Source organism: Grampus griseus (assembly GCF_964374135.1).
Source record: "Grampus griseus genome assembly, chromosome: X".
Lineage (NCBI taxonomy): Eukaryota > Metazoa > Chordata > Mammalia > Artiodactyla > Delphinidae > Grampus > Grampus griseus.
Genome location: NC_138999.1, coordinates 29,339,493 through 29,366,123, shown reverse-complemented (window position 1 = coordinate 29,366,123; position 26,631 = coordinate 29,339,493). Strand labels below are relative to the sequence as shown.

Genomic DNA, 26,631 nt, shown 5'->3' with positions numbered 1-26,631 from the left:
CTACTAGGATGACAGAAAAAGAATTAAAAATGACATCTACCTAAAAGAAAAGAGACAAAACTGGAGAGGAGATCAGAAGAGACTCCAGTGTCTTGGAAGCTTGGAAGATGACCTGATGGTAGCTGATTCAGGAGAAATCCCAAGCCTAAATTCATGTGAGGGGAAGAGGGGCAGCTGGGGCACTAACAGGAAGCATATGCCCATTTACACAGCCAAGAAGTCCCAGAAATTAGAGGCCTCGGGTTCTTCTGAGGGCTGTGATGTGGCTGAAAATGCAGGGGGTGGTTGCAACTCTTTAGAGCCCTCAACACCTTCTCCCCTAGCCCATGCAGCCAAGCATCCCAGCCACCCCTGGCTTCACCCCGACAGAAGGCTGGAGGGTTGATCTCAGAAGAAGCTGCACCAGAAACGGAGGCACCAGAAGTAACTAAAGCTGGGAGTGACGTAAGGCACCGAAAACAGAGGGATCAAGTGCCACGGCACTCAAAGAACGTACATCCTTAACTTCATTCCCTACTCCCGAATTCCATATCGTGCCTTTTCTCCTTCGGTCAACTCACTGAAAAAGCTATTCCACCTAAGCACTTCCTTATTTGCCATCCTTATGGTCAGAAGAAACATCAATCGGCAAGGTCTCTAAACTGGTCCTCTATCTCTGATCAGCCTTCCCTTCATGCTCCGATTAGAACCACACCAAATCAAGCCAATGCTCTTTCCTTCTGGTCTCCTTCATAACAAGAGACTAACAGTCACACAGTGCACTCTCATCGCTGGGCTGAACGATATTATTCCCTTTCTCTGACTCAGAACCTTCAGTCACTGCTCTCCCGTGTGTTCCTTGAGCCTTAACACGGGCAACTCAACTAACCGACGCAACTATCAGAACTCCACAAACTTATAAAATTACCCCAGTCTCCTTCAAGTCTCTTCTACACTTCGTTAATTAACCATCCTTTCCACACTCTCTTCACAAATGAACACACATCCCAGATTCTCCAGGGCAGAGACAGTTTAATTAAATTTTTACTCTGTATAATAAAGGTGAGACATTTTTCAATGATCAAATGTGACTTGATTTTCATACCCTTTACAATTTTTCATATAACCAAATTCACAAACAGTTTTTAAAAAGTTTGTGCCCTATTTGTCGGGGGCTGGAAAAAATACTTTCTTTGCAATAGGGTTGACACTACCTATTTCAAATCTACCATCCTTTCTCACAGTTGGGGAATCTGTGGTAAATCTGTTTTCATGATAAAAATAAACAGCAGTAAATGTCCATTTCCTTTAATGCTAGCTTCATCTTTCAATGATTTCTCTGGTAACCACAGACCACAGGGCACAAACCCGCTGAATTTAGTCTGCAGACCTGTTTTTTGTTTTCGTTTGTTTGTTTGGTTGGTTTTGGCTCCCGTAATGGTTTTTTAAATTGTTGAGTGATTTGCCAACAGTTAAAAATCTGGAGACTTCCCATCGTCTTGCTTCTCCGGAAGGATCTGAAGACTCACCTTCTTGCATGTCAGTGGGGGAAGCTGAGGCCCAATTAGCCCCAAGAGAAGCTTTTCAGGTTGACCCACTTCCCACCCAGCCGCCTTCAGTCATTTAAATGACCAGTTTGGCCCCAGGAGGCATTTCCTTTTGGAGTTCTGCCTCAGCCAGACCACTTCCTATTCTCCCCCCAAATTTACTTCCACCCTCTTTTTCATGTCTATGTCAAAAGCTTTTACTGTCGAGTTCCTCCAATAACTAGCTGTTATCTGGCTTTCACTCAAATTACGCTGTGGAAACATTTCTTACTGGGTTTTCCAAAAATTTTTCCAGCCATTAATTCTTTGGACTCCACCATTTACTAATGCATTCAAACTAAAGGACTGTGCCAACAAAAATACTGCCTCAGTACCCTGACTTTTCCAGCACAAGAATATGGGAAGACAGAACCAAAACCCGTAACTAGTCTACTGACTGTATATCATGAAGTGACCGTTACTTATACATTTAAAAATCATCAATTCACGTTTATCTAAGCACCTATTGCGGGCCTAACTGTATACTAAGCTCAGGGGTTGAAGATTCAGGCTTCTAAAATACTGGGAAAAACACAAAGATAAGTACTCCACTCACACAAAAATCAATATGTATTTTCTTTGGTTATGTGAGCAGAAACATACGCTGCAAAGAGCCGTGTATATATCAGATGCAAAAGTAGTTTCCAACACAACATAAACTACTCCGGTGAACATTTGTAAGGTTAATGGAATTGAAAATTTTCCATATAAGCCATGTTCTTTATGAAATAGTGATTAATTTCTACGTTAGCCCACAAAGGCTTAAGATTTATTTAAATACTCAATATACAATAGAAATAAAATCTATAGCAATACTGGTAAAAATGAATGATGTAACTAACTAGAAGTAGCTTTTTCTTTCATTCTTTTACTTGAGGAAGAAAAGATGAGAAAAGGAAATGGAGACTTCTGGAAAGATGGTGTTGTGTTCAATATCACTGGCACCGAAGGGCAATAAATGTTGGTGCTCAATAAACGGTTTGAATTGAATGAAATTTGGAAAGGAACTTCCCTACTTTTACCAGGTTTAAGCCGTTAGTGACATTGATACCACATTCGATTTCTCTTCAAATAATATCACTTCCCACTGCTCTGGATGAATCACTGGAATAATTCTCGTGCTTACTTCCCCCTTACAGCCTGAGCTTGGGCTTCTTTTCTGAAACACACGTTACATAGATATCAAGACTTTCCCAGACATAAAGGAGTTGGAATAAAAGGAGAAAGAACAAAGGTCATCTAGAGAGGATGCTTGTAATCTAGAAAGTGGACTCAGCTGTATTTAACTGTGGCGGATTCTGTAGGTTGTTTCACACAATACTTTCAAAGTCTTTCTCCCTGGTCTTTCTCTACTACAAAGTCTGGAGGATCTCAATTCTCTAATCTACAGCCAGTGGCAGCCATGTGGACATGGTTTTGGTCAATGCTTGACAAGATATCTGCAGGGAAGGGTTTCCTTTAAAATGAAAGACAAAGAGCCTGAGAGGGAGAAGGTCCTTTCTCCTTCCTGCCTGAGGGGCAGCAGTCATTAAGCAACCCGGAGGTCAAAGGTCACTCACTAAAGATACTACAGCAGAACAAAGGCCCAGATCTCTGATGGCATCACTGAACTCTTCCTTAGCTCTCTACTGTCTCCAGACTTCTTGTTATACAAAAAACATCAACCCCTATGTGGTTAAGATACAGCTGCTCAGGTATTTTGTTACTTGCAGCAAATGTACTTCTGACACATTAACTGAACTATAAGCAACAAAATGCAGAATACCAAGTAGAGGGCACCATCCTTCCCTTGCAATCCTCCGTGGGGCAGAGGAACAAAGCAGTAAGATCTGGGATCACAGCGTTCCCCATTCTTGCTACCAAGTGGTGTCACTGATGCAGGACAGCTTGACAGTTAATTTAATGTTTAACACAATGTTACAGTAGACGGCTTATATGGCTAAGGCACTCTTCCAGACATAAATAGATATGCGGAGCATCTAACTAGACATTCGTTTTGCATGGGACTGTCACAAATCTGATTTGGCCCAGATATGAGGATTAGAATTTTTAAATATACAAGTTATTTCTCTGAAAAGTAATGTCTACGTATACATAAACACTTATAAGTAACTAATCTTTCATTAACTCTTTAGACATGTTTATATCTTTATCTCTTCATTAGTGCAAAATCTCCTTAAAGCCAAGTAGCATCTTTCCTTACTCATCGCTCTTAAGATAAATGTTATTTAAAAAATGTTAAGCTTTGGGGCTTCCCTGGTGGCGCAGTGGTTGGGAGTCCACCTGCTGATGCAGGGGACACAGGTTCGTGCCCCGGTCTGGGAGGATCCCGCATGCCGCGGAGCGGCTGGGCCCGTGAGCCATGGCCGCCAAGCCTGCGCGTCCGGAGCCTGTGCTCCGCAACGGGAGAGGCCACAACAGTGAGAGGCCCGCGTACCGCAGAAAAAAAAAAAAAAAAAAAAAGTAAAGCTTTGGTAACTTTCAACTATTCAGAAGTCTTAAAACTTAGATTAAGATTTCGTAGTCTATCCTTTATCTAAGAGTGTAAGTTTTAGGTTCTAATGGAAAATGATTTGCATCCTCTGTCTGCCTCTCTCCATTCTCTGGTCCCCAATTCCCACACACCCCCAATATCCATTCCCCTCAATACCACTGTGAATAAAATAGATGCCAAAGTGGACATCAGTGGAAATCTGACCCTTAATTACCACGGGGAAAACAAATTAACCTTTTGCAAAACTCTTTTTTTGGAACGTTCCTGCCTTAGGCTGGTACTCACCCATTTAATCTTATTAGGGAAAATAAACTGTTTGGGTTTTTATTATTGTTGTTATTTGAGAGGTGGAAGAAGATAATCTGTTAAATCCTTAAGCATGAATAGTTAGTCCAAGATAGTACACAGTTCAAGATACGTAAGTGGCCAGGAACATGATAAAATGTGCTTGTTTCTGTGTTGTGTATACGCTAGCTGGGGAGAGGAACGGGGCGGGGGGGGGGGGGACGGGGGACGGACATGACTCAAACTGCCCATGCACCCAGAAGTCTCATGACAGTATGATGTTTATAAAAATGAAGTATGTTTCAGTTTTATGTGTTACTTTTTCTGGAAACTAGATGCTACTGATGAGATCCTTTTAAAGATACTAATATAGAAATCATTCTTAAAAAAGAAAAAAAAGACCCACCACTTAGCTGCAGCTGTTATAAAATTAATCAGACAAAAAAAAAAAGGGCTTCCCTGGTGGCGCAGTGGTTGAGAGTCAGCCTGCTGATGCAGGGGACATGAGTTCGGAGCCCCGGTCTGGGACATGTCGGGGACATGTCACGGAGCGGCTGGGCCCGTGAGCCATGGCCGCTGAGCCTGCGCGTCCGGAGCCTGTGCTCCGCAGCGGGAGAGGCCACAACAGTGAGAGGCCCGCGTACAGAAAAAAAAAAAAAAATTAATCAGTGGCAGGAGCTTTTCATTAGATAATGGACTGCCTTGTCCCCTGACACAGACTGAGTTGCTTTTAATAAGAAAGGATGCCTTAGGGAGAGATCCGCATTCACCCGTCGTCTAGACAATACATTTGAATCAAGAAATGAAATGTTCATGTTAGTGGGAAAAGACTCTTCTTTATCACCTCAAAACCCTGATGTAGTTGGAAGCTGCCTGATATGAAGCATGTCCTCCCTCACTTGACCCGTTTGAGGGTTCAGTCCAGGAATTCGGCAGACTCTTGAGTTCCTCTGTATATCTCCTAGATGGCTCTGAAGTCTCACAAATGAGTGTTCCCCTCTCCCTTTTCAGTAGCCATGTCCAGGCTCCCCCTACCCCCTTTTCATTGAATCCTACTGCACAGCAGGCAGGAACCATCCCCCCCTTCTCTACCTCTTATCTCAGCTTTCACTGAATCTGACCCAGCCTTTATTCTCCTTTGACTCCTGGACAAAACTATTTGGGGACAAGCTTAAAGCAGCCTTTTTAAAAAATGTAGGTGACTCTTACTTCAACCCTTTTTGTACCCAAGTATTCCCTATAGAGTTTACGAGAAAAATGGGAAGTGGCGAGCCGATGGCAAAAGGAACGCTAACACTCACTGAGCGCTCAAGGGCAGATGGTGTTGTACCTGATGCCACTGAGTCCTCACAATGCCCTGAGTTCCACATCACCAACCTCATTCAAGGTCAGAAAAATGAGGCTCACAGATCTTTAGTAAGTTCCCTAAGGTTGCATCCCAGAGCCTGGATTCCAGGCCAAATCTTTCTGACACCCAAAGCACTTGATGGCCTTCCCCACTGCTCCTCCGTTACAGGAGAAATGGGGCTTCGCTTGCCCAGTGTGCTTGTAATCCTAACCAGCATGAGGGTGATGGGTGGTAGGCTCAGAAGGGCCACGATGCAGGGCAGGGGACAGCGGGCGGGGCAGGTTGAGAGATCACAGAAACCTTCATATAAAGAAAAATGAGGACCAGAGAAAGGGAAGCTGAAAGGTCAGTGGAGTGACCAGGAAGGCAACTAGACCTCTTATGATCAAATGTCCAGTTCTTCTTATCCAGAGAAGCTTTGGGAGTAGAGAAATAAACCCCGGCAATGTGAGTTTCTACCCCAGAAGCATTTTGTTCCCATAGAAACACGTAGCTGCATTCTATTCATACCCTGCAGTGCATGAGGCACTCGGAGGGTTAAATTAGATTTTGGGACTTGGGGACCTAACCACCCTTTGTAACACATTTTATTCCAAGTTGTAAGCAACTAACTTACAAATAAACTTTCGGAACACAGCCCGAGGGTAAGTTCAAAAAAGACTAAATCTTGTCTCAAGGCAGGAATGCGTTCTTGCCTGACTGCTGAGGGATTTAATGGTTACTGGGCAACCAGGAATTAAATTCTTTACGTAGCTTTAATTTATCTCTACCTACTCCTTATGGGTATTCCTTTGGGGATAATAAAACCAACAACATTACTTTCATCAAATAAGAAAATGATATAGCATCTGAGAACTAGAAATCTCTCATTTTAAATCTTCCTTTTCCAGACGAGAAAGCAAAGGACTAGAAAGTTCTCGGTAACTTGTCCTGGGTTCCCTAGTCGGAATGAGAAACAAGGACTAGAAGCGAAGGGTTTCTCTTTTTTCCCTCCTCCCTGCAAAGAAAGGGTGCTTTAGTTAAATCAATAAAATAGCTGAGGAACTCAAACAGGCAAATGCCAAAAATTTTCACATAAGCCCGAAGCATCATGTTCCTGTATGTTCCCCCCACCTTCTCTTATGTATCATTTTATTTTATTGTAGTAAGAACACTTAACTTCCTAATGCAGCATCCCTTCCCTGACCGAGCCAGAGAACAAAATACAAAGGCTCATTCTCAGCGGGACTTTGAAACTACTCTTTTGGCTTAAGGGCTCCCACTTGCTCCCAATTTGAACAGAGACCCTGAACTTCTTTAACCCTGACAAGTATTTGACACGTTCATGTTACATCTGAAAAACGAATTTTCCCAGAAGCCAGCAAGTCCTAATTTTCCCCCGTGAGAGGAGTTTCTAGACCTTGTGATCTTCTTCAATTTTCAAGATTCAGCTCCTTCTAAACCACCCTGACATAGAAAGTCACGACGGTTCGGAGGCGGAGCGTGTTACAGGCGGAAGTCAGGAAGGGAGGACAGGCGCGGTTTCTTTTCAAGAACATCATTTAGTCCAAAGCCCAAAGAAGGCAGTCGGGTCCTAAGCACGCCCTTCAACGTGTCAGCCCATAAAACAGTTCCTCTCCGTCCTTCTAGGAATCTTAATTTCTCCATTTAATAATAATAGTTTTTGTTTGTTGTAGACATCCTGAGAACCAGTTAGCATTTATACAGTTTTTAATGGTTGTCTAGGCCACTAGACAACCACTAGTTTGCCTGAAGTGGTTTGACTTAAAGGCCACTAGTTGCCAATTTGGAACCTCTTACATTTATTTCTGGGTTTCTGTCTCATAAAAATACGAACATAACCCTCCATCTAACAAATTTTCATAATCTATCAGGCTGTTATTCTACAGGAGAAAAGTGCTTTAGTTTAGTTATGTAAAAGGTGATGGCATCAAAGAAGAGAACACTGTCCGTTATGGTATCACTGTGTATAGAGGGGCATATTTATGGCTATGTATGTTTGTACACACATAAAATATCTACAGAAGGAAACAGAGAACTCTACTGTTAACTGCCTCTGCAGAGTGACACTGGGGGATTAATATCAGGGCTGAGAGGGAGACTTACTTTTCTCATTACCCAGTTGTATTGTTTTATTTTTTAAAATCGTGCACATATTACTTTAAAAAATTACTGAGTGTTAAATCTATCTTCTTTTCCATACTTCTTCCAAATTCTTCGTTTCATCCACTATCTTCTGCAAGAGTACTACTGTATAATGGAAAAACTAATGGCTAGAGAAGAAAAGTCGATGGGTTCTAGCTATGACTTTGCGATCAAAGAACAGTACGAATGACTGTCATTTATTGGGTGCTTACGGTATGTCAGTAATAAATACATACATTCTCAGATAATATTTCCAACTTTGCTAGTGTTGTTTTAGTCCCATCTTACAGACAAGCAAACCAAAGGCCGAAGGATTGAAACTCAAATCTGTTAGACGCTAAAGCCACTCCCCTTAATCGTGAAGCAGTCTCCCAGTGTGCTTGGGCAAGCGACCTTAACTTCCCTAAGCTGCAGTTTCTTCATTGGTAAAGGGAACCTGTTCTGAGGGCTACTGTGAAGACTACAAGAGACATGGTATCTTAAAAGCTCCTAGGAAAGAGATATCCAGGATATCCACTTGCTAGGTAAAAGGAACCTTACCTGCCCCTAGTATTTCCTATATAAACTGCAATAAAAACACAAGGAATCTTTTTATCACGTTGATGATTCTAACTAACTTTCTTAGTTCCCCTCTCGAAAAGCCATCAGGATAGTTCCTCTTCAAACTGCCACTATCACTTCCCAGGAAGAAAGCTTAGCTCAGGAGCTAAATCACTGAGTTAGGAGTCGAAAGTACATTTAAATCTCAGCTATGCCAGGTGAACAAATTACCCACATTCTCTGAGCCTCATCTGTACAGTGGAGATAATAATACACTTCACAGGGCTTTTGACAAGATTACTGAGAAATATGTGCTTATGATATCAAAGTTCATACACTTATATGAGCTACCCCAAATAAATCTTTGTAGAAAGATAAATAAATCCAGAAGTACATAAAATCAATACAATTCTGATACTTCCTATTGTCTCAATCAATTTGCAATTTCCTCTTTTTGTTCAGTGGTATCACCATTCTCTGGGTCATCAAGGCTGAAAATCTAGAAGGTATCTTATAACTCTTCTCTCTCTCTCTTTTTTTTTTTTTTTTTTTGCCGTACGCGGGCCTCTCACTGCTGTGGCCTCTCCCGTTGCGGAGCACAGGCTCCGGACGCGCAGGCTCAGAGGCCACGGCTCACGGGCCCAGCCGCTCCGCGGCATGTGGGATCTTCCCGGACCGGGGCACGTATCCCCTGCATCAGCAGGCGGACTCTCAACCACTGCGTCACCAGGGAAACCCCTATAACTCTTCTCTTTTCTTTAAAACCTACCAATCTGTCATTACTTTCAGACAATTCTACCTTGGAAAGAAAACTTCCAGAGTCATGTCCCCATGTCTTTCCCCCACTGCTATCCTAATGCCTTTATCATCTCAAGTGCCACAAAGCAAAACAAAACAGAATAACTAATCTCTCCCCTCTCTTCCTTCAACCATCCCATCAAATTCTAATTCCTAAAAACAGAACAGACTTCATCATGTCTCTCTTCTAAAGATTCAACATTTTTCCACTGCCAATCAAATGAAATTTAAATTTCTCATTCTATAATTTAAGGCATTTTAATTTACCCTGAATTTAATTGCACTGAATCAGGTTTTCCTTCAAAAATCTGGAGAAGGTTCTCACAAAACAACGTCCTCACTGACCCTTAAACAAGCTAGTCTTTCTCTCAATTATACCTTTGCTTATGCTGTTACACTATCTGGAATACCCTAGCCTACATTTTAATTTACATAAGCCTTACAAAATTCCTTCCTAGAACAATGTTTTATTCTACTCTCCAAATAGCCTTCCCCAATGACTCGAATCAGTACTGCTCTTTCTACCTGTACAAGGTGCTGTACATTTGACCTTGATATTATGTAAGTTAGTATATAGTCTTATTGCATTTATTAACTATTTCATGTATGTCAATTTTACTCCCCAAAGGAGACAGTATGGTCTTTTGTGAAGCTGACATATTGCTTTTCTAGAATCTGTACGCAACAAACACAATGAAACCAGGCAATAATAAGCTCCGTGTGTGTATATGTTAGCTTGAATTTAAACCTTCAGTCGTTCCAACTTGAGACATTTAAATCTGCCTTGGAAAACAAAATGGGTATATGCTGGCATTCATGAACTGTATCAGCAACAAGAGAAGATAACATGGTTGTCATTTGGGTTGCAAAGGCAGAAAGGACTCAGAATAATTCAAGCACTCCCCCACTGGCCCCAAGCAGAGCTGCTGCTGTGCCTGTCACCCGCATAAGGCACGGACTTCTATCACATCGCAGGGTCCATTGCGTGGCCGGGTTCATACCAACTGGGGAGATGGACAGGGATCATGCCTTATGTTTCTTTGTATCCTGTTACTCAGAGCAGGGCCTGGAACATTCTAAGTACTCCATATCTACAGGGGAAAAAATCAACACCTCACATGGGACTGTATAACTATGGCAGGTATAAGCTTCCGTCACTCAAGAGGCAGGAAGCAACCTTCCTTCTCCACCCATACTGAATAGCCCTTTATTAAGAGAACTACTGATAGAACTACCATATGACCCAGCAATCCCACTACTGGGCATATACCCTGAGAAAACCATAATTCAAAAAGAGTCATGTACCAAAACGTTCACTGCAGCTCTATTTACAATAGCCCGGAGATGGAAATAACCTAAGTGTCCATCATCGGATGAACGGATAAAGAAGATGTGGCACATATATACAATGGAATATTACTCAGCCATAGAAAGAAACGAAATTGAGCTATTTGTAAGGAGGTGGATGGACCTAGAGTCTGTCATACAGAGTGAAGTAAGTCAGAAAGAGAAAGACAAATACCGTATGCTAACACATATATATGGAATTTAAGAAAAAAAATGTCATGAAGAACCTAGGGGTAAGACAGGAATAAAGACACAGACCTACTAGAGAATGGACTTGAGGAGATGGGAGGGGGAAGGGTAAACTTTGACAAAGTGAGAGAGTGGCATGGACATATATACACTACCAAACGTAAAACAGATAGCTAGTGGGAAGCAGCCGCAGAGCACAGGGAGATCAGCTCGGTGCTTTGTGACCGCCTAGAGGGGTGGGATAGGGAGGGTGGGAGGGAGGGAGACGCAAGAGGGAGGAGATATGGGAACATATGTATAACTGATTCACTTTGTTATAAAGCAGAAACTAACACACCATTGTAAAGCAATTATACCCCAATAAAGAGGTTAGAAAAAAAAGAGAACTACTGTAGTTTAGGGTCCTTCATATACAAGAAAATGTGAAGAAACTGAAGCTGGCACAGAGAATAAGAAAATCTAACATAACGGGTGGATAATAGGTCCACTGAGGACCGATAAACGGATTAGGCTTATTTAGCTTGGAGAAGAGAAAGCTAAAGCATGATTCAAAAACTATACTGATGTAATCAGGAGTCTCGCATCACCAAGAGTCCCTCAACACAGTGAACCAAAAAAAAAAAAAGATTACATTATGGAAGAAAAGTTTGGAAGAGTTTTGTTCAGTTAAATTGGTTTTGCTTTCATATTACTCACAAAAGAGGAAAAATGCTCAGTGAACATTTAAAAGAAAATGTTCATGATCACTAGTAATCAAAGATATGATGACAATATGGTTTTCCTTTACAATTTCAAAAATAAAACTAACGCTCCACACTGGCGAGGGCATATAAGATGGGCACTCTCACGTAATAAGTGTATAAATGGACACCACCTTTTGAGAGAATTTCAGGAAGTACATATACCACAAAACTTAAAACAGTACTATCCTTTGGCTCAGTGATTACACTTCAATGAAACAAATACGGCAAGGCTTTATGCACAAAGATGTTCCTGACAGGCTTATTCGAGCAGTGAAAAAATTGGAAACAACTGTGGAATATATTATTAGCTCCATACCCTTTAAGTGCACCTTGGCCAGAAAATGTTAACGGAAGCAAGAGGCTACACAAGCCTTAACTGACAGTGTAACAAAGAACCTTGACCAGAATGTGCTCATTGTAAGCACAAATGTTTTGGGAAGACAATGTGTGTGTTCTGCTAGCCATTCTCTTTCCAGATAGGTAAGTTAAAGGTAAGTGAATTTTTGACAATTATAATAAATGATTGCAAACACAACGGGAGTCAGACAGTAGGCTCTTGCTCTACAGAAACTGAAGAAACTGGAAGAGAGAGCTGAGGAAATATCACAGATTATAGCTGAAAGATGACTTCTTTACGGAAGATAGCACAGAAAGGACCCACACGTATCTATGAGGTGTTCCAAAAAGACAGGACAGAGAGAATAGAAAAGCGGCAATAAGTGAACAAACAATGCTCACAAATTTCCAAAATCGATTCAAGACACAAATTTTCAAAGTGGAGAAAAAATGAAACATAAATCTCAAGCAAGATAAATAATACATTCAGCATAGGCACAGTGCAGGGAAACTGCAGAACACTGAAATGAAACAAACTATTTTAAAAAGAGAGATCGTTTAGTAAAGGGAATAGGGACAGATGGCAAGAGGCAGTAAGACCCGTCCTGGGTGAGTGCCAACAGTGAGAGAAGGCAGATCGATGGCATTAGAACAGCCAAGGCACGGGAGCGACCCAGTGCCCAGTAACAGACAATGGGCTTCAGAAGGTGTGAGATATACATGCACAATAGAGTACTACTTGGCCATAAAAAAGAGGGAAATAATGCCATTTGCAGCAACATTGATGGACCCAGAGATTATTGTACTAAGTGAAGTAAGTCAGACAGAGAAAGACAAATTCTGTACGACATCACTTACATGTGGAATCTAAAATACGACACAAATGAATGTATACAGCAAAACAGAAACAGACCCATGGACACAGAAAATAAATTTACGGCTACCAAAGGGGAGAGGGAGGGGGAGGTACAAATTAGGAGTCTGGGATTAACAGATTCAAACTGCAGTCCATAAAATAGATAAGCAACAAAGCTTTACTGTATAGCACAAGGAATTATATCCTATATCTTGTAATAACCTATAATGAAATATAATCCGCCAAAAACCTGAATCACTAGGACGCACACCTGAAACTAGCACAACACTGTAAATCAACTATACTTCAATAAAAAAGAATAGTTTGGAGATTAATATCTGAAAAAAATAGGTAAGTGAATTTTTACATATCAGTTATTATAAAAATTAAAACTTACAGGAACTTATCATAAAGTTGAGTTTCTGTCTAAATTTGTTTGCTAAGAAGGCAAAGATTTTTCTGTAACACTGAAATTTTCCAAGGATAGTTGCCTTGTCACCTTGAGAGCATAAATATTTGGCAAAAGAAATGTTATCTATTAAAATATTTGTGGTAGAAAAGTGTTTGTTCATGTAAATTTATACACTGTATTTATCATGGGATAAATTTTTCTTATCAGCCTTCTGATGACTGACTGCCTATTTTTGACTACACTGGTTTTTGTTCTGTAACATCTCTAATACATAAGTAGCTTTCTGGACAGAAGGCATCATAACACTTTACTTGGCATTCTTCTCAGAAGCCTGTTTGTAGTAAGTCTCCAGAATCTTAAGGATTTATTTCTACAAATTCAACAAGAATTTGAGCTTCCTTTGTCATAAATTAGTTTTTGAAAAATGGGAAATTATTTTTAAAAAGTAATATTTCAGGAAAATGCAACTCGGGAAAAATAACATCCCCAAAGAATTTAAGAATGAGAGAAAACTTGGGACATTCAGTGAATAAAGTAGCATATGACGTTATCAACAGGATATTGCCTCAAACAACTATATAAGAAATGCATCGGAAAAAAGACTGGAAGCAATCCTCTAAAATGTAAATGGTGGTTATTTCTGGGCGCTGAGATTGAAATTGATTTTTGTTTTCTTTTACACTTCATCTTTCCAAATTTTGGGAATGAACATGTGTTTTGTAATGTCCAAAAAAATAAGATTACTGTAAAAATGTTTATACCTTCAATAATATTTTTAGCCTGTTGTTCTCAAGTGTAGGATTCACAACGCCTGGCACACTCTTAAGTATTTATTGAGTTAAGAAACCAATGAATAATTGAGGCTACCAGCACACCAAATTGTGTTCAGTGTTTCCTTGTTATTTAAATTCCAAATCCACGGTGACCCTTTCTTTCACGGTCTTAGCTCCTTTTTTTCCTCTTTTTTAATATTTATTTATTTATTTGGCTGCACTAGGTCTTAGTTGTGGTATGCGAACTCTTAGTTGTGGCATGTGGGATCTAGTTCCCTGACCAGGGATTGAACCCGGGCCCCCTGCATTGGGAGCATGGAGTCTTAGCCACCGGACCACCAGGGAAGTCCCTCAAGGGTCTTAGCTCCTTGATTATCAATGAGTTATCCCTTTTAGAATAAAATTAATTCCAGGGTAGCAGTTCACCTGGTTGTGCTAAGATATCAAATTGCCAATAAAATTTACAACTTAACTGACATTCCTAATTTTTCTTACCATGATGCTTTATCTTCTAGTTTCTGGAAAGAACTCCATCTCTCCAGAGACTTCCATCTTGCTAGTTTAATAATCTGCCTTAGGAAAACATCATCTATATCTCTCTGTATTCTTTTTATTATTTATTTATTTATCTATTTTTAACATCTTTATTGGAGTATACTTGCTTTACGACAGTGTGTTAGTTTCTGCTGTATAACGAAGTGAATCAGCCTATATGTATACATATATCCCCATATCTCCTCCCTCTTGCATCTCCCTCCCACCCTCCCTATCCCACCCCTCTAGGTGGACACAACTTGCTGTCTTCTTGAGTGGTATCTGTCTTCTGCCCCAGAAAAATCACTCTCGCTTGCTCTACTGTGTTTCATTCAATGAACATTTATTTATTCAGAGACTACCATGCACTGGGCGCTAGTGACAAAGATGAGGAAGACAGCTCCTGCTTTAAAGGAATTCATTACTTAGTCTTGAGAGACCTGAGCATAAACAACTATAAATAATGCAAGTGCTACAATCAAATGCACGACAGCTTATTCTTAGAGTTTGGACTCCTGTGCAGATAACTTTTTGACTGCTACCTCCCCTTTGCTTGTTTTTAGGTCAGTTTCCTTTGAACCCAGTGGACCCTTTTAGTGCCTCATTTAAGTTGCTTCAGACTCAGAAAATCCTATGCAAGCTTTTAGGGCTTTGTGTTTCTCTTCCCTGCGTATTGGCATAGATGGCTGACTGCATCACAGTCCTTGAGGCCTCCTGCACTTCAGCCACTTGCTCGCTGGTTCTCAGAGCCATTCTCTGGCGTTCCCCTGCTCTGCCCTCTATTACAGAGAATGCCACTTTCCTGCTCCCTTACAATTGGCTTCTAAGTAAGTATGGCCAATGGTGGTCCCTGGCAGAAGAACTGAGGGAGAGGACAGGAAGAAGGAGAGGCCAGGCTATTTCTCCCTTTCTCTCTCTGTCTTCAGCACAAGCTCTGGCAGTAGGTGTGTTCCCTCCCTGGATCTCCCGCCCCATTAACCCCTCCCTCAGTGGTCCCAACTGGCCACTGGTTCTAGCTCCAGATGATGGCTCTGGCTTCTGGGGCTCTGGTGATACTACCTCTCGGCACTGTCCCTCCAGCCCTGGGTACAGCAGAGGCTCCCTGCTGTCTGTTTGGCTTCTTAGCTCTTCCATCACTGGGTAACCAATTTCCGGCACAAATCCCCTCTGTCTGAAATAACCAAAGTGGTTTCTATTTTCTGACTGGACCCTGATTGATACTTCACCCAAGTCGAAAATCTTAGCATCAAAGCCTTCAACATGTCATATGCGTTTTTTATGGTCTCATCCCTCCTTACCTCTGCAGCCATTCCCTTGTCCCCTCCCTACCATAATAGTACCACCACCGTTTGTTAGGTGTTTACTCTGTATCAGGCATTTTTCTGGGCATGTCACATTATTTCACAGGCTTTCCCCTTTCTTTTCACTCTTGAATTATTGTGCATGTTTCTTTCTTTTGGATAAGGAGGGACATGGGGTATGACAGTAGTGCTGCATCATCAATAGTTATTATAATTCCTTGCACAGTTACTATGTCAGACATTTTGTAGTTTTACATCTATTATTTCTAATCCCCACAACACTCCCCAAGGTAAGTACCATCATAACCACTTGATAAATTACAAAACTGGGGTGCAAAGTTGTTACTGCCTTTGTCTTGGCCACAGAGAACTGGTGGCAAAGCCAGAATTTCAAATCCAAGTCTCACCAGCCTCAAAGTCAATGAACTACTATGCTGCTACGTCACTTTACCTCCCAACCTCAACTCATAAAGTGACACAAAGTCACAGTATAATCAATCAGTTCCCCATTGACTTCAACGCACAACATAAAGAGTACACATGCCACATTTTATGTTCTAGATAAAAACAAATTTGTATTTGAAAACTATGATGTGTTATACACTACATTTAATTATAGGGGTGGAGGAGGCATGAAATTAGGCAGCCGGGATCCTGCCACTTCATACCCAGCCCCTTCCTGTATTGGGTGGTCCTGTTACTTTGGCCTCCAAAGTAATTGGCAAGGAGGCCTATGAAATGGGAAAGAATACAGATCCCTCCTTTGCCCGAACCTGACTCAACTGGCAAAATATAAAATCCATAAGTAACATTTTTCAGGTGTTCTTGTTTGGTGTAAGTTAATTACCCTCTCCCAAGGTCACCTGATTTGAGTTTACATTTATACTTTCAAAAATTAAATGTTCTAGAACAGTGCTACTCAAAGTACAGTTTTCCACACACACAGAAACTAGGAACGTGTTAAGCAACTTCTGTAGCAACTTGACATCGCCGTGACATCCAAATGCGTAATCAGTGGGTCCATTTCACGGAACAAGGTACAGACTAGGTCAAGTGCGGCTGAACCTGTGTGGTGAGTTATGTGTGATGTGAGAGTACACTAGTCAGTTTCAATAAGGCCACCCCAAAGTCCGTGACATACTGGATGTTTTAAAAACAACTGTCCTTCACCAGTTGGAGAAGCTCTAAAACCGACAGCCTTTTTATAGAACTAGAAAGCAAAATATAAAATGAAGCACTTTCCACCAAAATTAATGCTTGATAAAAAATATGTATGTAAACATATAAATACATGTGCATGCAGGTATGTGTGCACACAAACGCAAGCTCATATATAACGTATGTCCTAGTTACATAAGCTTCAATTTACGAGGGGGCACAAAGACTTCCCTGAAGTTGTGCAAGGGATCAAGACTTTGTGGAATGGCAAATTCTGAAACATTCTCACAGAATAACACCAATTCATAAATAAGCTAATGACTCATCCACTATGTCGTAAGAGACTCTTTCAGAATATTTTTAGGTCACTTTATTACTACTGTAGAGAGTATGGACTTCAAAAACTCACTATCTATTTTATGTGAGTGTTCCAACTGTTCTAAATCTCTTTCCAGCAAAACTGCAGCTCCCAAGAGACGTACAGAGGTAATCAGACTTGTGTGCTTAAAAAAGAAATATTGGAAATGTCTGAAAAAGAGCAGACACGTCTTTAGACGCCTTTACTTCGTGTGCAAAAATTGTCTTCTGCAGACCCAGCTACATAAAATTGTACACATCCAGCACTTTTCTCACAGCTGCAGGTGTAACCTAACGCTCCTCTTATTTAGATCAAGTAAACTACCAAAAATGGCAGCTCTTCTCACTTGGAAACCAGTCTAAGTCTGAAAGAGAATCCTTTTGAGTTTCCTTCTGAAATAAGCTTTGCAAGATGCAATTCAGAAACATCTATTTATTTATGTTCTTCAATTAGAAGCTTTAAATCAAGTTATTTGAACAAGAAAAATATGATTAAAAATATCCCATTAAAACACCATAAATTTTGATTCGAAGATTACATTTCTCTTTTACAAATGGGGACAATCAATCGATGCTAACTGAAGTGAAAAGAACAGATTATTTTTCTTTTCTCTTTTATAAGCAGGATAGACATAAAGGAAGAACATTTATAACAGCTTTAACGTCTTATGCCTTCTGTTTTGCAAATCTGAGTAAATCTCCTGTGTTAACTTTGTCAGCTAGGGAATAAAGAATGTCATTTGAGATTCCATAGCTTAATTATGCTGATAAAGCAGTTTTATAAATCATGCTACGAGTAATGGATGTTCCTCTGAGAAGAGCAAGCTAGGAGCCATAAAATGTGTGCTCTGGACTTGGTTCCTTATCTTCTACCCATATGTCAGCGTGAATAAGTCAAAGCCAGTCTTGCGCCTCAGCCTGCTCAAGTCCAAACGGAAAGGAGGAGGAAACAGTTGCCCCATCCACTCATATGATAGTAGAATTTTCTAAATCAAAAACAGGAGCCTATGGCTTCCCTGGTGGCGCAGTGGTTGAGAGTCCGCCTGCCGATGCAGGGGACACGGGTTCGTGCCCCGGTCCGGGAAGATCCCACATGCCGCGGAGTGGCTGGGCCCGTGAGCCATGGCCGCTGGGCCTGCGTGTCCGGAGCCTGTGCTCCGCAACGGGAGAGGCCACAACAGTGAGAGGCCTGCGTACCGCAAAACAAAAACAAAAACAAAAACAGGAATCTACTCAAACGGATGGCAGGACAGAAGATCTGAAAATGACAGAAAATTCAGGTCATATGCCACCCATATACCTAATTTACAGCTGTGTAAAGATTAAATACGGTTACTTCTGAAAGCTCTCTGCACACCATGAAGTACTACAGAAATGAAAGTACAAAAATGACTCACTCAATGATCTTATTATTCCTATCTTCCAGGCTGGTGGGGACAAAGGGAAACTGGGCTGTGGGGCACAGCATTCATGAGGCCAAGCCAAACCCATCAGAAGTTAAACTAAAACCAGACACTTAGAGATGGAAGGTTGCTGCCCGACCTGATAAGCCAGAAACCTGAGACTGCGGGGAAAGCAAGGGTCCAGCTTAAGGTCACACCCAAGCTGGGATCTGAACTGAGGTATTCTTTCCAGTTCAAGGCCCTATGGTAGTAGAAAATCCAGAGGCAGAAGTTTTAATACTTGGCAATACTTAAAGAACTAGAGATAAGAGAAGGAATATGCTAAACATCGAGTCCCGTGGTTGAGAACAGTTGAGTTTACAAAATATGCTGAGAAAAGCATTAGGACATGCTCCCCACGCAGAAGGAATTCAGAGCCATTCAGAGTCCCGCAGTTCCTAATGGGTAGAGCATCCTCAGGAGGGAATACTTAATGGAATGTAGAAAGCCTATGAAAAGAGGGAGAGAATAAGCTAACTTATCTCCCTTCCTCTTGGCAAACTGAGGAAAGAGGTACAGGATTTGTATGGCAGTGTTTCCAACTCTATCTGAGCAGCTGCAATTATTTATTAATAACAATACTGATGTATCCTGAAGAAGCTCTTAGCCTCTTGACTTGACTGATGGTCCTCTCAACTAGGACTGCTTAAGAATCACACCAGCCTCAGACCCATCAGACCCTAGAGCTGAGCCCTCATTTGAACATTCTGAAGCTCTTCTCAGGCAACAGACACGAGGCTTGGGGCCACGTGCTGACAGACTGCCTTCAAAACACAAGGGTTTTTAAGACCACTTTTCCTAAGAATTCCTAAAACATTTGTAAGTCTATTTTTGAAAGCTTAGAGAGTCTGCATCATTTGGGTAAGCATCATGGAGAGTGGGCTCCAGAATTTGGGCAACAGCTAAGAGGGGCTAGATCCTTCTGGAGAATGCCAGACTCGCAGGAAAAGAGGGGAACCAACACCCCTAGAGAAAAAAAAAGCTGGCGGTGAAAGGGCTTCAAAGAAGGAAAAGGAAATTGGGATAAGAAATGTCAGATCCGCCAGCACATCTAGATTTTAGTAAACGGTTTGAAATGAAATCAGTTCACCTTCTGAAGCTTAATGATTTTCTCTTCACCTTAGCCTATTTTTTTTAACCTATGTCTCCTCTGCAAACTGCTATTCCTGCACTGTACTGCGCGTATCCCTCGTGCGAACACCCCATACTGCAGGGGAGAAAGAAGCCAGGGAGGGGACCACATAAAGATTTTATTGTATTTATAATTAATGTATTCACAATAAGAGAGACTAAGAGATATTTTTTAAAAGTATTTTTAAGCAGCACATATTATATGTGTGTGGGGGGGAATGGGTTTTTTTTTAATGTTAAAATTTCAGTGATGAACTTAAGAACCTAGACGTAAATTGTGAGAAAATGAGAGGCTTTTTATCATATAACGGCACTCCATATAAATCAATGTTATATTCGTATTTCAAAATAAATTCCAGAGCACATTACTACCTAACATCTACTGATTTTTAAAATGCCTTTTGCAGCCTTAAAGAGCTTTATGTTTTAAATCACCAAGATAAGCGTCTGGAACAACAGTCTTGCCATTCCATTTGTAAAGATGCTAACAGAAATCTGAAATTCACCTCATGAATGGAACATATGATTACTTCTAAGAAATGAGGAAGAATATGCCTTCTCAACAGCAAATAGATGGCCCAGCAGGTATATTTCCAGAGAGCCTCCCTACTTGATATCAGCCTGTCTCACTCGGCCTGTAAGACAGGGATGGGCGGCAGGATCTTCTCCCTGTTGCTTGTTTGCCAAGAATGTGCATTTTTAAAAATAGGAATGATTAAACTTTTAGAAATCCATTTGTCTGCAGAATCAGCCAAAGGTACTTCTTGAAAATTATGAGCACAGCAAGTTTTGGAAACAACCTACCCCACCTCTTCCCAAAGCAAGAGAAAAACAAAATTCTTCAACACTTTGGTCCAATACCCTCATTCTAAGGATAAGGATAAGGCCACGTAAAAAAAGATATGGGAGGGCTTCCCTGGCGGCACAGTGGTTGAGAGTCCACCTGCCGACGCAGGGGATATGGGTTCGAGCCCCGGTCCGGGAAGATCCCACATGCCGCGGAGCGGCTGGGCCCGTGAGCCATGGCCGCTGAGCCTGCGCGTCCGGAGCCTGTGCTCCGCAACGGGAGAGGCCACGACCGTGAGAGGCCCGTGTACCGCAAAAAAAAAAAAAAAAAAGATATGGGAAATTTTTTAATATACCACTCACCCCACCACATTGGGGGTAGTCAGAGAAAAATGCTGAAAGAAAACTCTTTTCGAGTTGTTCTTATTGATTTCTTCTCTGTGCAAACAAGACAGTGCTTTTGCCAAACGGTTAATGTTGCGTAAAAAATTTTCTGGAGACCTTCCAATGCTCCAATTCCTAATGACTGTCAGGTCATGTCTGTAAATGTTTAAATTATTTCTTTACTATGCCTTGTTTTGTGTTTGTGTGGGAGCCCAACAATTTTTTCCTTCATAACTTGGAATTTTTTGAGTGGGTACACAGCCTAATTTCATGGGGAAAACACAATATTTTTAACGTTTGATGAAAGCTCACTCAAAAAGCCATTTTAGATCTGTTGAGAATAACCTGAAATGAGTTCTTTTACATTTTTTAAATAAAAAATTTAGTGGTAAAGAAGACAAGGCTAACTTTTTTAAAGTCAGCTTTCTGTGAATGGACATATTTAGAGACTAACGACGCATGAGATGATCTCCTTGTGTTCAAATTTACCTGATAAAGTTTATGGGAATCAGGACTTAAGCATACATTTTTATATGCATACGTATGTGTGATGTATATATGCGTGTGTGTGTGGCTACTGCTGCTTTTCTGTCATAGGTTCTCATTGGTTGATGAATTAGAGCTGTAGGGACACTAAGGAATGGGATGGGGGTACTGATGAAGAAACTTCTTTTGCTAAGTATCTAATTGTAAATAATATAAACTCATTGTAGCATGTCAGGAAAGGAAGAAAGAAAATCACCTAGAATTCTACTAAGTAGAGATATCTAAGATTAACATTTCGAGTAATACCATAGCCTTCCATCAGTTAACACTCAAGTCCTACTTTTTCAGTCCTTACCAAATGACTCTGGCTTATAATACTGTGGTGTTTGGACCAAGGGTCGGGGGCGGATCACGTGAACGCGTTTGGGGGCAAGGCAGAAAACAGAGTGTGTTAAATAGGCTGGTTGGGGGTTTTGGCAAATTAGAGAATGGAAATCCCCTCAGAGGTGGGCATACTTAGGAATGTGTAACATTTCTTGCATGCTGTGAGCCACTGTAGCTTCTACAGTAGAGTTATGTCTGGAGTTGGCGGTACGGTGGGGATTAGCAACTTCTTGATATTTTCAACATGTCACCACAGACAAGAGGTGCAGCTTCTATTAGGAGAGGGCCCGAGGTATGGTCTAACACTGTGACCACACCAGACCAGTTTTGCTTTCATGATACCTTTCACGAACTAAGTGTAGTTGAAGGCTTCCAACCACCTCATCCAGTTCAAAATAGCAGCTTGGACCTAAAGGGATAGCTCGCGAGGAAAAACATATGCCAATATATAAAGATAAAAAAGAAATTAAAGGCTTCTTTTCAGTATGTTTTGCTTATATTTCAACTGCGAAACACTGTAATTTGGGAGTGGGAAGGGCACTAGTGGTACTTAATCTCGTAGGTTATCTCAGGGATGTAGACACACAACAAACTAGTAAATCAATCATTCCACGTGTGCCTCGCAACGGGGAAAGGAAGCGTGTCCACTGTCCAGGAATCCACCATACTATTTCTAGAAATGTAATGGTTTGTTCCAGAAATACCATTCAAATAACTGTCTATCCATAGGTAAAACTGTCAATCTGTACCTATTTGTAGCAGGTGCGTGGTGATCTACACGGACATACTTTGCTACATTAATAATATCAATGAGATAAGTGCAAACACTAACAGAAGATCTGGGGTAGATCCCAGTGTAGAGCCATACATATGGCTGTGTATCCCTGACAAAGGGTTTCTCTGTGCCTGACTTCACCGCCCCGTGAAAGAAGGCTGTTGATGACATCTACCAGGCACGATGGTTGCTCACATACATTTCCAAGCGCAGCACACACAGCACACTCTCAATAAATGGAAGATGTTATGTAATGTGTCACCATTTGAATAAAAGTTAGCCCAAGTAATATGTGATTGTAATGAAAATATTGGAAATAGAAGTTTTGAAAGCTGAAAATCAAATGTCAACACCCAGTTCATTTCCAAGATGTTTGTTGCCAGGATAACAAAAACCAAAATTTCAAAGTTGGTGGGGGGGGGGAGCGGCTGGTGGTGGTGGAATTGACCACATATTTATGATGGCAGCATTTTAATCTATATAACTGATTTCAATTAAGTTGATTTCATCAAAGAAAAAGTCTGTTAACAAATGAGCTCTAAATTTCCCTGCAACTGTAAAATTCCATTATCTTCCAAAGTCGGGTGATTTGCCCAAGGTTACAAATCATGCCAGATTACCAGCTTTGAGTTTACCACCACGTTGGACCTACTGAGAAAACTTTAGAAATATGACGATAAAAAGCATATTTAACTCCTATTGAAGGTGCAAACACCTCTTCATTGAGAGTTCATAATTAGCTTTTTATCAACCATGTTTGTGATTTCTCATTACAGAGTAATTAAAAGTAAGCTGGTAGAGAATACAATGCAATGAAATGGAAAGATGGCCATGGTACATTACCTTTAGGTGAATAAAAGCTGATTATAAAACAGAACGACCCAACTTTGGTAAAAATGTATGTACAGAAAGAAATTTTTGAGGATACCTACTAGATTGTTAAACATTAGTTAACTAAGAGGTGGGTTATAGATGACTTCTTTTTTGTTAGCTTGTCTATATTGTTTAACTTTAAAAAATATGAACAAGTACTGATTCTATAATAATTATAATTTTCAAATAAAAGTAAATTAAAATATTAGAACTAGAGATCACTGTGATTAGAGTAGAAAAAAATTATAAGTAGGCTGAGCCTACGTAAACCAGAGATTATAAGCAGGAGGCCGAGTTTCAACGAGCTCTTTATTGGAAGATTTCTAGTTTGTCTTGAAAAATCCCAAGTCTTGAGAGCACTGGGCTAGGACGACCAGCTCCTCCAGCACAGCCACTGCCTACTTCAGATGAAGTCTCATTCTGTCACTTGCCAAAATATAAGCATTCAAGCTTTCCACCTGTGGTCTAAACAGTGCAGCATAAAAGCCAGAAACATTCTGCAGGGGCTGAAAATGTAGCACTTGAAGATGAGCTGATCCTGATTTTCCTTAAGTTTTTAAAAGGGAGTGTGTGTACATGTGTGCCTGTACACACACACACGCTCTTACTGCTAGACTGAGCTGACATAATATTACTTGAAATGTATTGGTATCTCCGGCTAGTAGAATTATAAGTGACTTTTCTTTTTCACGCTTTGTATTTTTTCATATTTCTAGAAGGAACTTCTATCATTTATAATAATGTTGTGTTAGTTTCAGGTGTACAGCAAAGTGATTCAGTTATACATATACATGTATTTATTCTTGTTCAAATTCTTTTCCCATTTAGGCTATTACAGAATACTGAGCAGTGCTCCCTGTGCTGTACAGTAGGTCCTTGCTGGAAAGAGTTCAGGGGAAAATCTGGGGGGGCGAATATCTCCTACTCCATGCCTTAATGTCTCTATAGCTGCAATTCATTAACCAATGGGAACCTATGAGACAAAGGCAGCAGCAGCTACACACAGATACATGGACACACACACACATCCAAAATTTATGTTTGAGCACCCTGGCTCCCATGGGCTTTGTCACATAACTTAAAACCCAAAGAGTTTTCACCTTACGCATTTCAGTCTGTAAATATGTCCATTCGCAAAAAGGGACTTAAAAAATGTTTAGTAGTAGAGACAGCATGACGATTTTTTAACTAAAACAACAACAACTAGTTACAATGTGAGGTAATTCATTTCAGGTTATTCCCGAGGGATGGAAAACGGTATAGAGTGGACTTTCATCGAGCATGCATGTTGATGACCGGACAGGCTTAGGAATTCGGATCACTGGAGTGACTGCGGAAAATTCCTTTACACGGCATTCGTAACTTGGCAAAAGTGCCTTCTTGGTTTCACAAGGAAGAAATCAATAAGAACAACCTGAAACCCTTTTCTTTCTTTGGGGGGAAAGCATAGCCGTCAATTACAAGTATTTTTTCCATCCTTTTAGGGAAAAAAGAAAACTAGCAAGACCTTTTGGCCCTCTCAGGTATACTGAATTTTCGGGAATCAGTGCAATCCTAAAACTTATTTTTAAGCAACCTCGGAAAAAAAGAAAGCTGACTGTCAATTCTGAATAGAAAGGTGTCGCTCTTTTCACCCCTTAAACAATCTAGTGATGTATTTAGACAACAAATGGCTTGCGCGCTACCAACTACTTTATCCTACGAGTCATTTGTCATTTCATCTGAAGGAAACATGGCCATGTCCTTACCTAAAGACTGGTAGAGTTCTGTCATTTTGGGATGGTCCCAGCAAGTTGTTTGGGTCTCGTGGCTAAAACATAAAATACAAAGAGAGACTTTAGAATTTAGAATGAGTAGTAGAGAAAAGGAGACAAGAAAAAAAACAAAAAAGCACGGTATGCCTTTGGCTCATTTGGCTTCATTACTTGACAGGCCTTCCATCTTGCAGTGACGAATGTTTATTTTACAAGGAGAGAGACCCCAACGTTTGCTCTCAACAGGAAAAGCAATACGATCATTATTTGGTAACCAGCATTTGTTTCTTTTTTGTACCCCCAAGTCGGCTGCACTTCTGTTATAAGAAAGTGACCTTGTTAGGTACTCAATAATCAAAAATCAGGATTTCTTCAGCCGTCCAATTCAGAACATACAGAAAAGACACTGACAAGTGTTATTCAACTCTGTCAAAGAGATACTGATATTAGTTTAATAAATAAATCGCTTCAGTTCTCATTTGCTTTCACTGTCCCTGACACTTTTCCATTACTTTCTTCTCCGTATCCAGATCTCATCTCTATGATGACTGTGTTTCACTTCGGCTTAAGGTCCATCCATTGCCTGACTCATAGATTGTATCTTCCCTCTTCCCATTACTTTTAGAATGTCCTTTTAACTCGGCACTCTATATACCACCGCACCTTTTCCTATGTTTACGTGGGCCTGAATGAAGCATTCACAGTTCTCTTCCATTTCTTGGAGTTTAGCTAAGTGTGTTTGCTGGCTATCAGCTCCTGCCACAGAAAGAACAAAACACCTTTGTTCCGCATTCGATTCCGTGAATAAACCTGGGAGAGATAACTACATATACTTTTCCTTACTTTGGCCCATCTACATAAATCACCATAGCATCGTATTTCCAGTTTTCGGGGATTACTTGACTGGGCTTTATGCAGTAAAACGCAGCCCTGAACCATATTTCAGTACTCATAAGCAGAGCCTATTCATCATCTTTGAGGGAAAGGTGGGACTGGAGAGAGGAGAACTAGCTTAACTGTGGACACTTCAAGGGGAGCAGAAAGCACAGCGGCTGCACACAGAAAGAGGAGCTCAGGGAGGCCAACAATGTCAAGTGTAGGTGTTAAATCTTAGGACTGGATTCTGGTTCTGTGGCCTACTAGCTGTGAAATTTGGGGCCAGCCCGCTTACCTGGGAGCATTAAAGGACAAGCTGATATAGGACGAGCTGATATAGACCGATACCTTCTGGCGCTCAATATGTGGTCATTTCTGTTACTACGTGGCCCCCAAATTGCTGCCCACTAAAAGTAAAGCTTTCATTAGTTGATTATAATACAGATGAGGATCCAACTGTGGTTAGGTCAGCCACACCTAAGACCCTTCATAGAGGGCAAAAGTAACACTCGATGTGTATTACCTCTGTTTTCAAGAAAATAAGCAAAAGAGAGAAACA

The 26,631-nt window shown here is 40.8% G+C and overlaps 1 protein-coding gene across 8 annotated transcripts in view; it reads right to left on the bottom strand.

Annotated features, from left to right (window-relative positions):
- Positions 1–26,631, bottom strand: part of DMD (dystrophin) — a 2,236,200-nt gene that overhangs the window by 122,072 nt on the left and 2,087,497 nt on the right. For all 8 annotated transcript variants that reach the window (XM_082680764.1, XM_082680765.1, XM_082680763.1 and 5 more), the window contains one exon: positions 25,191–25,252. In XM_082680764.1, coding sequence (XP_082536890.1) covers positions 25,191–25,252 — 62 coding nt within the window. The remainder of the gene's footprint in view (positions 1–25,190; positions 25,253–26,631) is intronic.